This window comes from Trichoderma ghanense (assembly GCF_004382785.1).
Source record: "Trichoderma ghanense strain CCMA-1212 chromosome Unknown scaffold_2, whole genome shotgun sequence".
In the NCBI taxonomy this organism is placed as follows: domain Eukaryota; kingdom Fungi; phylum Ascomycota; class Sordariomycetes; order Hypocreales; family Hypocreaceae; genus Trichoderma; species Trichoderma ghanense.
The window spans coordinates 756,079-768,138 of record NW_027395665.1 but is presented as its reverse complement, the minus strand read 5'-3'; the positions used below and the strand labels follow the sequence as shown (position 1 = coordinate 768,138).

The following is a 12,060-nucleotide window of genomic DNA, read 5'->3' as shown; positions in this document are numbered from 1 at the left end:
GCTGAGAAGGGAAAAAAGAAAAAAAAAAAAAAAAGAAAAGAAAAGAAAAGAAAAGAAAAGAAAAGAAAAGAAAGGAAAGAAGAAGTAAAAGAAAAGAAAACAAGGGAGAAAAGGTGAGAGAAAAGAAACGTGTATTGAGGCTAGATGGGGCTGTGTGACGACTGGTGCATTTTGGTAGGCTATGCGCGGTGACGAGGAAAATGGGGATTGGATAACCTGCCCAGTAGAATCATGGGTTCAGCGCGGCGGCGGCGTTTAGATGAGGTTACACGGGCGTCTCTTTCTCTCTTGATCTCTGTCTCAAATTTCCGTTTCTTTCCTCTTCTTTTCCCAAGGTACGGAGTATGTAGTACAGTACTACCAGGTGTCTGACTCGGTCTTCTCCTTCTCCCCCCCTTGCAGTAGGCGATCCGTTGTGTTGGCGTTGCAACATGTCCCATGTCCTTGGTCTAGCAGGAACTTTTATGACGAGTCGCCAGAATTGTGGGAGCGGCAAGGCCTTGGCTCAATGGTGTGTGTCTCTGCGACTAGATAGATTGTGGCAGATTACTTGATGCATGTCCCGGACCTTGCTGTCGCTGCCGGTGATAAGACAGCTAGACAAACAGAAACGGAGAGAGGGGGGAAAGAGAGAGATCTAGGGATGGAAACCGGATGATGGCTGGGGGAACAGGGGATCGGATGACGCCTCGGTGTAGGCCGGGCATTGCTGTGAGACATGGGTTGATGGGTGCCGTCATGTCTGCGGGCGAAGCTGCAGAGGCTGCGATTGAAGACCTGGAAGAGTGAAGAGAAGAGAGATCCGTCCCTATTTGGGCAAACAATGTGAGCTGTGTGAAGCAGAGAACTGTACATGGATGGCATGTATGAGCATGCCTCGATAGTGAGTGACGAAGCCAAGACCAGGCATCTCCGATATCGAGTCAGCATGCAAGCATCCTACCACCCTCCCCAGACGATGTGCAAAGGCGGAAATAAAGAATCCGATGCCAAGATCCGATGCAAAGCAGACATTCTCGATGCCCAAATGATTCGATGCTCGTCACGATCGCGAGCCCAAAAGGGTCCATGTCTCGCCTCCAGGGGTTCCAGTGCGGTCACTCAGAAACGAGAGCCGCTCAATGGTGTTGTCGCTCTCTCTCGTTCGTCGAATGCCGATTCAGGGACCCCCCGTTAGTGGCACAGTGTCGCTACTGTGGACCCGAAACGGCGGGATGCTTCCCCGTCCAACTTGTCTAGCGGGCCACAGCGCCACTAGCACCTCGCTCCTTGCCGCGTCTCCCAAGGCGAGAAGCCGGAAATACAGTGTCATATATCCCAGAAACTACTGTACATCCCTCCTTCCTCGCCGGGGGGCACAGGCACAAGTACCATCTCCATACAGCTACAGGGGATACGATACAAGGCGGGCAACCTTCGCCTCCCCCCCCTTGCTTATGCGTGGGGCGTTGTCTCAGTTAACGACCAGCAGCTTGTCTTCAGCTCGCAGCTTCATCCCTGCCCTGTTGCCATCTTGCCCAACCTCATCTCATCAACGGCATCTGCGGCATCAACTCCATCGCCTCGCAGGCATCAGCCGCTGTGTGAGCCCTGGCAGCGAATCGGACCCGGCAGAGGCCAGACGCTCTGAGGAGGGCGGGTCGCATCATTGATCTCGTTGATCGCGTCGCGTCGCCCATCGAATCGAATCGCATCTTGCATCCCATCGCATCCCATCGCATCCCATCGCACCGCACCGTTCCGTCGGACTGGGTCGAGGCAAGGGGCTGGTGCAAGGAGCGATACTAGAGCATCCAATTGCTGCTGCTGGTGAGTAGATGTACACAGCCCGTCATGTACGAGCATCAGCCGCAACGTCACGGGCTGAGACGCGCGTCTCGTGATCCTTTCATCTTTGTCTGCTTGTGCCTCTTCCAGCCTGCTGGAGTCTTGGCTCCCGTGCTAATTGATTGGCCCGCCAGACACAGAGGTTGTTGACGGCCCAACAGCCACGGAATCGCTCAACCCGAGACTCGACATCCATCCATCGCCATGCCCGCCGCACAGCCGATCAGCAAGTCTGCCCGCGGCGACACCTCAGACTATCGGCCGGTCCACCAAGACGACTCGCAAGATGGCAACGAGGAGGAGGAGGGAGTGGCGTCCTCGGCCTACCTGCCGCCGCGCCAGTCGCGGGCCCATCGCCGGTATCGCACCACGATCCTCGTCCTCGTCGTGGCGCTCGTCGTCCTGCTGGCGGCCAACCTGTACCTGTCGCTGCCGTACCTGATTTACGGCGGCAGCTCCGGCTCGTGTCCGGCGCCCAGCAAGGTGCCCCAGTATTTCCAGACTTCGCCGGAGCTGTGGGCCGGCCCGACGGCCACCGGCCGCGCCGCCTTCTTGGCCCAGACGAGGAGGTTGGATCCCACCGCGACCTTTGTGCCCAACGAGCCGCTGCAGACGGCCATCCCCGTCGAGGGCATGAAGCCCGGCAACGACACCATCTTCAAGATGATGGGCTACCTGTCTCCTTACTTTCCCTCGCCGGGCTTCGGCGTGGACGAATACCCGCTCCCCCCGGGAGCCGAGATCGTCCAGGTCCAGATGCTGTCCCGCCATGGCGCCCGCTATCCTACTACTGGCGTCGGCGTCACCAAGTTCGCCCAGCGCATTGCCAATGCCTCAGACAAGTTTCATCCCAAGGGGCCGTTGAGCTTTCTCAAGGATTGGGAGTATCATCTTGGATCTGAGATCCTGGTGCCCAAGGGCCGTGAAGAGCTGTACAACTCAGGTAAGCTGACCTCTCCCTTTGCGTCAGCACTCAACTTCCCGAGTGATGGTACCCCTGAGTAGTACTGACCTCTGTATGACAGGTGTGCTCCATAGCTACATGTACGGCAGGCTGTATAACCCCAAGAGCAAGATTATCGTTCGTACAACTGTAAGTTATAAGAGAGCCAGACTACACCAAAATTGGCTGCTTGAAACTGACAGCTAGCATAGACACAAGATCGCATGCTCAAGTCAGCAGAAAACTGGATGGCTGGCTTTTTTGGACTGGAGTGGTGAGTGCTCTGGTTCGACACCTTTCACGAGCCATGACTTACAGAGCTCAGGACAAACAACGCAACTATCGAAGTCATCATCGAGTCCCGCGGCTTCAACAATTCTCTAGCGGGTTCACTCAATTGTCCGAATGCGAATTCCAAACATTCGGGTGACGAGGCCAAAGAGAAGTGGATCAATACCTATCTCAAAGACAGTATGCTTTTCTCCCCGTTACACCCTTTCGTTTCTAGTATAGCTTTCGAAGGGCATCAACGTGCTGACTTGTAGTAGCTGTCCACCGCTTCCAGGCGATGACAGAGGGCTTCGAGTGGACTGTTGATGATGTCTACAATGCTCAAACCCTGTGCCCTTATGAGACAGTGGCATACGGCTACAGCATGTTCTGCGACCTGTTCACTTATGAGGAATGGCAAGGCTTTGGCTATTCCATCGACGTTTGGTTCTCGGGGGGGAATGCCTTCCACAGTCCTGTCGGGGTATGTGTTCGAATCGCTCATACGAGCAATACAGGTCAGGAATTGGAGCACTAACCCTTTGTCTACGATGCACAGAGAGCAACCGGCATTGGATACCAGCAGGAGGTCCTTGCCCGGCTGAAGAACCACACCCTCGGCTACTCAGGCTCTCAAATCAACGTCACCCTGGACAACAACACTGAGACTTTCCCTCTCAACCAGAGCCTCTACTTTGACTTCTCCCACGACACCAACATCATCTCCATCCTCACCGCATTCGGCCTGCGCCAGTTCGCCGAAGACCTTCCCGCCGACCGATACCCCGGCGCCCACAACTTCACCGTCTCGCACCTCACCCCCTTTGGCGCCCGCCTCGACATTGAAATCATCAAGACCCCGAAGCCCGTCTCGCCCAATCGCGACGGCTACCTCCGCGGCGAAGAACAAAAGTACGTCCACCTTGTCCTCAACCAGCGAACCATTCCGCTGGGCCTGAGCTTCCCGGAGTGCGACGCCAGTCGCAGAGACGGCTGGTGCGAGTTTGAGACGTTTGTCAAGTTACAGGAGGGCATGTCTGCCAAGGCGAGCTACGATTATGCTTGCTTTGGGGATTATCCCAAGGAGCCTTATGGAATCATCACGGACGGCGCGCCCCCGAAATAAGGAATGTACTACCGAGAAGAAGGTGTGACAAAATATCGACATCTATCCCAATCACATACATCTCATCGAATTCACAAGGTAGGCGATCGGGCAATCTTAGTACCACGGCGCTCAGGGATTTGGCTCATCTTGGACTTTTGACTTTTTTTTTTTTTTGCTCCATCGAAACGCATCACATCTTTGTTTTACCTTGTGGAAAGATTGGCGATGGGTATGGTGCAGAGAACAGCAAGTTGGGGAGGGGGGCTTTTCACTCCACTGCGTTCTGGGTTATACTTTGGTTGAAAGTTCTGTCAATTGCCAATGTCTTTGAAGTTCTCTCGCTTGTTTAAGAGAGGTTATTGTTTGCGCTCTTTTACAGGACTCTAAATCTAGAGGCCAACAGGTCTAGAGGGAATACACAAATGTCAGAATGTTTAGTTGTAATGCACAGAGTCAGTCTGGTCAAATTTGGATATGTAAAGCCGATGGAAAATAAGACATTGATCGAACCGACAAAGGGGCACAAAAGCATCATTAGAGATCAAATACAAGGTAATCATTCATATTCATCCACACGCTGGTATCTAAGACTTTACGCTCTATTAAGCCATGCCATCCGCCCATCCAAGGGATCAAACGCCCAAAACGCCCGCTATACCCACGGCCCAGTATCATATCAATAAACGTATAAGAAAGATAAAAAAAAAGTACAATGCCGCAATGCAAAGTCGAAATTGCGAACAGCAAGAAGTAGAAAAGAACAAGGAACGGCTTTTGTATAAACCCCCCAATTAGTAGAAAGAAAAAGGACGCAAGAGAAGCATGTTTAGTCGCGCTTCTCGGAGCTCTGGCTGCCGTCGGTCGTCTCGGAACTTTCGGATCGCTCCCTGCCATCCTCAAATGCAGACGCGGGCTTCTTCTCTTCATTCGTCTCAGCCAAGCTGGCAGAGCGAGCCATGTTGGCATGCTCCTGGATGCCGTGCTGAGGCTCGATCATGATTGTGGCTTCGTGCGCAGGCTCCTCGCGCTGGGGGCTCCAAGCCAAAAAGTCGCGTCGAACTTCGACGTAGTCGTATGAGAATTCGCCGTGCTGGTCGTCGTCCATGCCAAGAAGCTCGGCTTCTTCCGAGGCACGCAGCTTGAGACCGGGGACGAGATCGATGAGCTTGGCGATGATGGCGGACATGACAAAGGCGTAGGCAGAAGCCGAGACAATCGCCGCAATCTGCCATCCGATAATGACATAGTTGCCGTCGACAAAGCCACCGGTGAGGCCGCTGTTAACTCCGTCGAGACCGATGATGCTGCCGCTCGCGAAAAAGGCGTTGAAAATGAGACCGACCATGCCGCCGATACCGTGCTCGGCGAAGACGTCGAGGGAGTCGTCGATGCGAATAAGGAACTTGACTATTCAATGAAGCTTGTCAGAATCCACGGCCTCTGCAAGACGAATCAATCATAACAGAGAAGCAAGTAGGAGCTTACTCTTAGTGCTAAAGTTACAGCAGACGCCAGCGACGACGCCCAAGATGATGCTGGCCCAGGGGGTGATGAAACCAGAAGCCGGAGTGGCGGCAACGAGGCCCGAGATGGTACCTGAACACCAACCGACCATGGACCACTTCTTGGCAAGGCGGAAATCGAGAAGGCACCAAGTCATGGCGGCGAACATGGCGGTGAGACACGAGTTCCAGCAGGCCATGACGGCTCGCAGGTTGGCTCCAAAGGCAGATCCTCCGTTGAAACCCAGCCATCCAAACCACAGAAGAACGGTGCCGAGGGTGATGAGGGAGATGTTGTGAGGCCGAAAGTTCATCATCATCTTCTCGTTTCGGCGACCGAGGACCCAGGAATAGGCGAGGGCCGAGACTCCGGATCCGATCTCGACGGGAACACCGCCGGCATAATCGAGGACGCCGTTCTTGAATGCCCAGCCGTTGGCGTTCCACACCCAGTAAGCCAGAGGGCAGTAGACGAGGGTGGCCCAGAAGAAGCAGAAGACCATGCTCGGGACGACCCGGCCGCGTTCGGCAACGGCTCCGACGGTCAGGCAGGCGGTAACTGCGCAGAACATCATCTGGTAAAAGGAGTAGAGGAGGGCCGGGACCAGGGGAGAGCCAACGGACGGGGTGGCCAGGACCCTCTGGAGGCCAAAGTGGTTGAGGTTGCCGATGTACGAGTTGTTGGAGGTCGAGCTGAAGGCTAAGGAGTAGCCCCAAAAGTACCACTGGAAGACGATGACACTAAAGGACATGAGGGTGACCCAGAGCATGGACAGTGCCGACTTTCGACGAGCGAGACCCGAGTAGAGAAAGGAGACGCCAGGCACCATGAGAAGCACCATGCAGGCGCTCACGAGGATGAAGGCCTGGTCTCCGGACTGATACCATTGGTTCAGGTTTTCGGTTCCTGAAGCAAAGGCTTGTCAGTTTCTCGCGCCCGTTTCACCACTGCGGCAATGACTTGCATATTGGGCATGTTGAAGAGATGGGGGAAGCATGTGTGTGTGCTACATGACGAGGGGGTCGAGGCAAGGCTACTACTATCGTTCACATACTGGCATCACCGCCCAGGGAGCCTGTCCCGTTAAACGCGGTCGGTGCCCCTAGATGGGCGTAAGACATGGTGGGCTAAGCGAAATCTGGGGAATTCGTCGAGTAGAAGTCGGAGAAAGCAGCCACGAGGACCAGGTGAGCGAGAGATACGACGCGGAAGTCAGACGAGGCGAGGCGAAATCGATGACAGGTCGGATGCCGGCACAGCCAGGGCGACGTTCCGGGAGACAGAGGCACAGCAAAGCGTTCTGATAAGGTTGCAGAAGTAAGATGCCTCTTCAAGGCCCGACCAGAGATAAGACGTGCAGGAGAGAGTGAGAGATGGAAGGAAGGAGAGGACAGTGGCAGCAGACGAGGGGACGAGATAGGAAGAAGGACGGAAGAGCAGGAGGAGGAGGAGGGCAAGGAGATAACAGACAGGCTTAGATCCGTGGTATATAGCAGACACCATCGCCGTGAACCGTCTCCAGGCAGTCCTCCGATTTCGACAGCACGGCGACAAACCGGGTGCAATACCTAGCGGCTGGGGCCACTGTCAAGGACCGCCACGCCTCTTGTTTCTTTCCTCCATCCATCAGCCCAGCGCCGTGGCCCTTGCAACAAGAGCCAGAGCCAATTACCCCAGACAGGGCCGCCTGAGGCCAGAGATAAGACACCGGGGGTGGGCCATTTGGTGTTGCCTGATTCCAGAGCAGAGCGTGAGTGACGGATTGGCATCGCCTCGGAGAGGCCTCTGGGGGGGTGGCCACAGTGACCTGGGGGCGTGGTTTTTTTTTTGCTGTTCTGCTATCTCATCTCACTGTTCGTTATCTCGGGGCGAGGGCTGTGGATGTTGGGGCTAAGGGCTTAGTTCGAAGCGCGGCGCGAATCCGCATGGCTGGCATGGAGGCGAGAAGCCGCAGATAAGTAGGAGCGACACTTGAAGCCTGCGACTTTGATGGAACGATGTGGTGATGGATGAAGGCTTGATGGAGAGAAGAGGAGGATTTGGTTTGTTGTTTCTCTATATTTTCTCCTCTCCGACTCTCAGAGCTCTGCATTACTTAATCGGTGATTTCGAGGAAAGAGCAAGCAGGGCACAATCTGGATCCACGGTGGAAAGAGCCGCGGAATATCAGATACTTACTACCCACAATGGAAAGTACCGCGTACAAGGCGTAGAGCAGGTACCTGCTACAAAGTAGACGCGCTCCGTCCCTGAATGCCCGTGAGATACGAGCGAGATGGGAGATAAGGTAGGGCGTGTATAATCCGCGGTACGTACGACAAACGACAACAGGCAGGCCAAAGATACGGTCATAGATATCAGGCGGTACGTTCCCGGCATGTATCTTTTTTGCATGCCGGCCGATAACGCTAGGCGTTAATCGGTCTAGCGCGAGAACGACAACAGAACATGCAAGTGCAGCGCAGATTGCCGCGTAGGCTAAGTATCGGCGGAGTATCGGTGAGGCCGCAAACAAGGGGGCCCTGTTCTTGGATTTGCTGGCGATATTTTCAGTTCTTTGGGCTGAAGCCGGATAAGCACATAGATGTCCAACCTCCCGGACCCTGAACATTTTCGTCGGGTCCCTTCTTCTGCTTCGTTTATCTTGGGTTCCTCACGCTTGATGCTAGGCAATCTGCGAAATTTCAGGAACAGGAACCAGGTTGAAACGAGGTTGTTACGCCAAACTCGGCCTTTTTTCCCTCGCCGTTGATCGGCCTGAAGCCCGAGACAAAGACGAACACACGAGACAGTCTGCGCCGACAAGCCGAGCATACGAGTCACGAAAACGAACATCTCCTTCTTCCTTGCAGCTGCGAGGTACAGGCACGTTTATGTTGTACTACGGAGTCCTCTTGCTGTTTCCACCACATGCAGCACCAAGGGGCCGCATGAAATCATGCTCGGAATGCACAGCTACTGCTTCTCGAAAGCCCCGTCTCTCCAGCTTCCAACAACCACTGAGCAGAGAGACTACAACTTACCTACTCGTACTTGCTCCGTATACCCTTAGCGCTTTGCCTCCCGTATTAGTCCATGCCGTCACTCCATCATGTAAATGCTGATAAGCCCACTCTTTCGGGGGCGGGAGCGCCATGGTTGGGGCTTGTCCAGTGGGGGCAGACACAGCCGCGCCCTTTGCTTACTTTTGCACGGCTTCTTACTGCATCTCTTCCTCTCGTACCTGAGCCTGTGGCCGGGTTTCGGTGATACAAGTTACATACAGAGCAGTTCTAGTAGGTAGACTGGCCTGGCACCCCATTATAAGCTACCTACGATTCGACGACAACGGGCTCCGTTACCGCATTCTCGTGTGTCAGGGAGGGCGTTCCGGCCGGTTCGGGCGTCCGCCGTCGACGTTAGCCGAGTGTCAAAGAGCTGCCATTGACCAACTAACTGCCATGCTAGCATCTCTGTGGCGTCAAGTCATCCCCAAGGTACGGGGAGCATGCTGCCACCGCGTTGACAGATTGAGAAGGCGACGAGCCGCGGATTGTGTGTTTCACCGCATCACGCCTGACAACTCTATCGAGGGATCATGATCCCAATGCTGCGGCCGCGGGATGAACATGTTCGTCTTCATCACAGGCAAACAACATGAAGCAAGGGAGACAGACGAAGGAACCCCAGAGGGAGAGTCATCTCCAGCTGATCTTCGCAGAGCCAAACCCCGGGATTTCCTCATTCTCCATACCAGTAGAACACAACAAAGCAACACCTCACGTGCCCACACAAAAGAAGCCCCAAGCCCGAGAAAATGTCGTGCCACAATAAGAATCGGAACCGATGAAAAAATCGATTCAACTACTACCCCAGTCCAACGAAACCCCCCGCCTCCAGTCCTCGTCACCCCCCCATCGATCCCGCGCGTCCGGACAAAGTTCTCGATCCTCGGTTACCCGTTCATCGGCCCTTGTTTCAAGAATGCACTCTCTAGCTCCGTCGCCCGAGTGCAAATCCCATATAGAAAGCAGTTAAGAAGCACATGAAAATTATCTCGGCGTCGGCGGTGGTTCAAGCACGTCGAGCCCAATATTATCCCGTTATCAGGCGACAGCCCGGCCAATCACGGGCCCGCTTGCTCATTACGTTTGAGAAACCCCGATTTGGCGATTTGCGGAGCCCGCCCCAAGAACCAAGAACCGCCCGCGTCAACAATCGCCCGGATCGCCGTCGATGAGCCGACTTGGCGATTTTCCTGTTTTTGCTCACGATGCTTTTACTTGCATTTGCTGGGCTCATAGACGTCGACGATGTCATGGCAGTGGGTAGATCAGCTCAAAGCAGGGCGATGGAGCATCAATGCCCGGGTAAAAGCAGGGCATGGACTCTGACGAAGCCGTTCAACAGATTTACGTTGAATACGACTCATGATTTTTTCCAGTGGTCAAATTGAAGAGACGGAGAGAAAAAGAAGTCCAAATCGGCAAGAAAATCATGGCAGGTTGGTCATTGATTTGCAGGTGCTTGGACGCGCTCATTTGGCTACACTCTCCTGCTCTGAAGCCGAACGGCCTTTGGACGTTGGAGAACTGACCAAGCTGCAAATCCAATGATCAAATAGCAGCTCCTGAGCTCAACGTCACGTTGGATTACTGAGGGTGAGACGGCGAGACAACGAGGCCTCAGCACGGGCCTTCGCCACAGGATCCATTAGGTTTATCATCACAGCTGCAATGCCCTTCCCAACCAGCACATGCAAATACCCATCTTGACTTTGCAAAATCAAAGTTGGACAGCAGGATCAAAGACTGCTGGCTAGAACGTCATGTAGCTGACTCTGCTCCATGCGATCCCAAGCACCGATACCATCTATACTATATGAAGTGACACGATACTGGCGACAACTCAGGCAGCCAAGCCAGTCCGATCTTGTGTCGAGTCGTCTACTCAGTGCTGCATCTCAATGCATTCCAAAGGCAGTTTGACAATCGACTCATGTACCAGCAGACGCATAATGGTACCAATAGAGATGCAACTCCATGTCATCGACCACGGGCCTCCAGCGTCAGGATCACACTGCGTACAGAGCACCAAGTAAACAAATACCTCTGCATGTGCTACATACCAGACACCGCCTTGAAGCCCAATGCTCAACAATAAATATCAAAGGAACGCCCTCCTTTCTGGTTCCACAGTCTCCCATCTTGTTCAGCCCTCCTCACCTCAGACGGTAGCCCATCAAGCACCATGCCCACCCCAAAGAACCCCCTCCCAAGCACCCGCTGGACCTCCCTCACCACCTGGCCCTCCGCCCCATGAACAACGGCCTCTCAACCTTCCTCTCCACCATCAACAAACCCCCCCTTATCGACCACGCCTCAGAAATCCTCAACTCGCCCACATCCATGAGCACCCCCTTTTCCGCCGGCCAATACTGGTGCTGCTTCGAACTCACCACCTCCTCCCCCTCGTCCAACATCAACGAAAACTTCCTCGTCGCCCGAGTCCGACTACCAAAACAGGCCGGAAAGCAACCACTCCGACGCCGCAGAAGAATACCTCGTGCAATGCGAAGTCGCAAACAATGACATTCCTCCACGAAACCACCAAGACCATTCCCATCCTTAAACTCTGCGCCTACGAAGCGCCAGGGTCGCCGAGAGCTGCGGAAATAGGAGACGCGTACATGCTCATTCAAGGGAATCCACGGAAACTCTCTACAAGACGTCAACCTAAGCATCCATAATCTTCCCGTATGCNCCACCAGAATCTCCTCTTTTCCCTCGAACACCTCCCCACCCCGGGCCCCTTCAACACCACATACGAATACTTTGCCGCCATAGCAGACGGATTCATCACCGAGAAGCCCTCCAGAACCAGCAACTATCATCTCCCAGCACACACACAGAGGACGACAAGGAGAATAGCAGCAGCAGCACTCGATTCGCTCTCCTCGGCCCCCTCATCTTCAAAGCCATCGTCCACAACACATCCCCTCTTCGAAAGCTCCCCGCACGCAGTTTCCCCCTGATCCACATGGGACATGGGCATACATAACCTTCTCGTCGACGACGACGTCAACATTGTTGGGACGATGGATTGGGAATTCGCTCAGTCTGCACCGTGGGAAGCGTTGCACTGCCCCATGCCCATCGCAATCACCCGTTCAGGCACACGAGAACCGCGCGAATGCTTCACGATACGGAACATGTAGCGCATCGTAATGTGTCGAGGCAGATTTGGTGCTAGGCTACTTTATGGACCAGAGTTTAAGGAGGCTAAACGAGGGCTTGAGGAGAAGGGTGATTGCTCCAAAGTGTTCGATTGCCGAGGACATACGGTCTAGTCGAAAAGATTGGTTCCTTCACTGGCATGGAAGAGGAACTTACATATGAACTCGTCAGGTTGGGCTACGGGCTCACAGGCT

The 12,060-nt window shown here is 54.3% G+C and overlaps 4 protein-coding genes across 4 annotated transcripts; 3 read left to right on the top strand and 1 right to left on the bottom strand.

Annotated features, from left to right (window-relative positions):
• Positions 1 to 2,031: 2,031 nt before the first annotated feature.
• Positions 2,032 to 4,166, top strand: CCMA1212_002643 (3-phytase A; the record flags this gene model as incomplete). Its single annotated transcript, XM_073700021.1, has 6 exons — positions 2,032 to 2,770; positions 2,853 to 2,920; positions 2,983 to 3,044; positions 3,096 to 3,241; positions 3,319 to 3,524; positions 3,600 to 4,166. The coding sequence occupies 6 exons, from the start codon at positions 2,032 to 2,034 to the stop codon at positions 4,164 to 4,166; spliced, it is 1,788 nt and encodes a 595-aa protein (XP_073560948.1).
• An 808-nt stretch (positions 4,167 to 4,974) lies between these two features.
• CCMA1212_002642 (Ammonium transporter MEP3) lies at positions 4,975 to 6,772 on the bottom strand (the record flags this gene model as incomplete). Its single annotated transcript, XM_073700020.1, has 3 exons — positions 4,975 to 5,555; positions 5,634 to 6,557; positions 6,706 to 6,772. 3 exons carry the CDS (start codon positions 6,770 to 6,772, stop codon positions 4,975 to 4,977), a joined length of 1,572 nt encoding a protein of 523 aa, XP_073560947.1.
• A 1,854-nt stretch (positions 6,773 to 8,626) lies between these two features.
• Positions 8,627 to 9,232, top strand: CCMA1212_002641 (uncharacterized protein; the record flags this gene model as incomplete). The annotated part of the gene is made up of 2 exons (XM_073700019.1): positions 8,627 to 8,896; positions 8,935 to 9,232. The coding sequence occupies exons 1-2, from the start codon at positions 8,727 to 8,729 to the stop codon at positions 9,230 to 9,232; spliced, it is 468 nt and encodes a 155-aa protein (XP_073560946.1). The 5' UTR covers positions 8,627 to 8,726.
• Positions 9,233 to 10,779: 1,547 nt separating this feature from the next.
• On the top strand, positions 10,780 to 11,690 carry CCMA1212_002640 (uncharacterized protein; the record flags this gene model as incomplete). The annotated part of the gene is made up of 2 exons (XM_073700018.1): positions 10,780 to 11,315; positions 11,480 to 11,690. The coding sequence occupies 2 exons, from the start codon at positions 10,780 to 10,782 to the stop codon at positions 11,688 to 11,690; spliced, it is 747 nt and encodes a 248-aa protein (XP_073560945.1).
• Between the last annotated feature and the right edge of the window lie 370 nt (positions 11,691 to 12,060).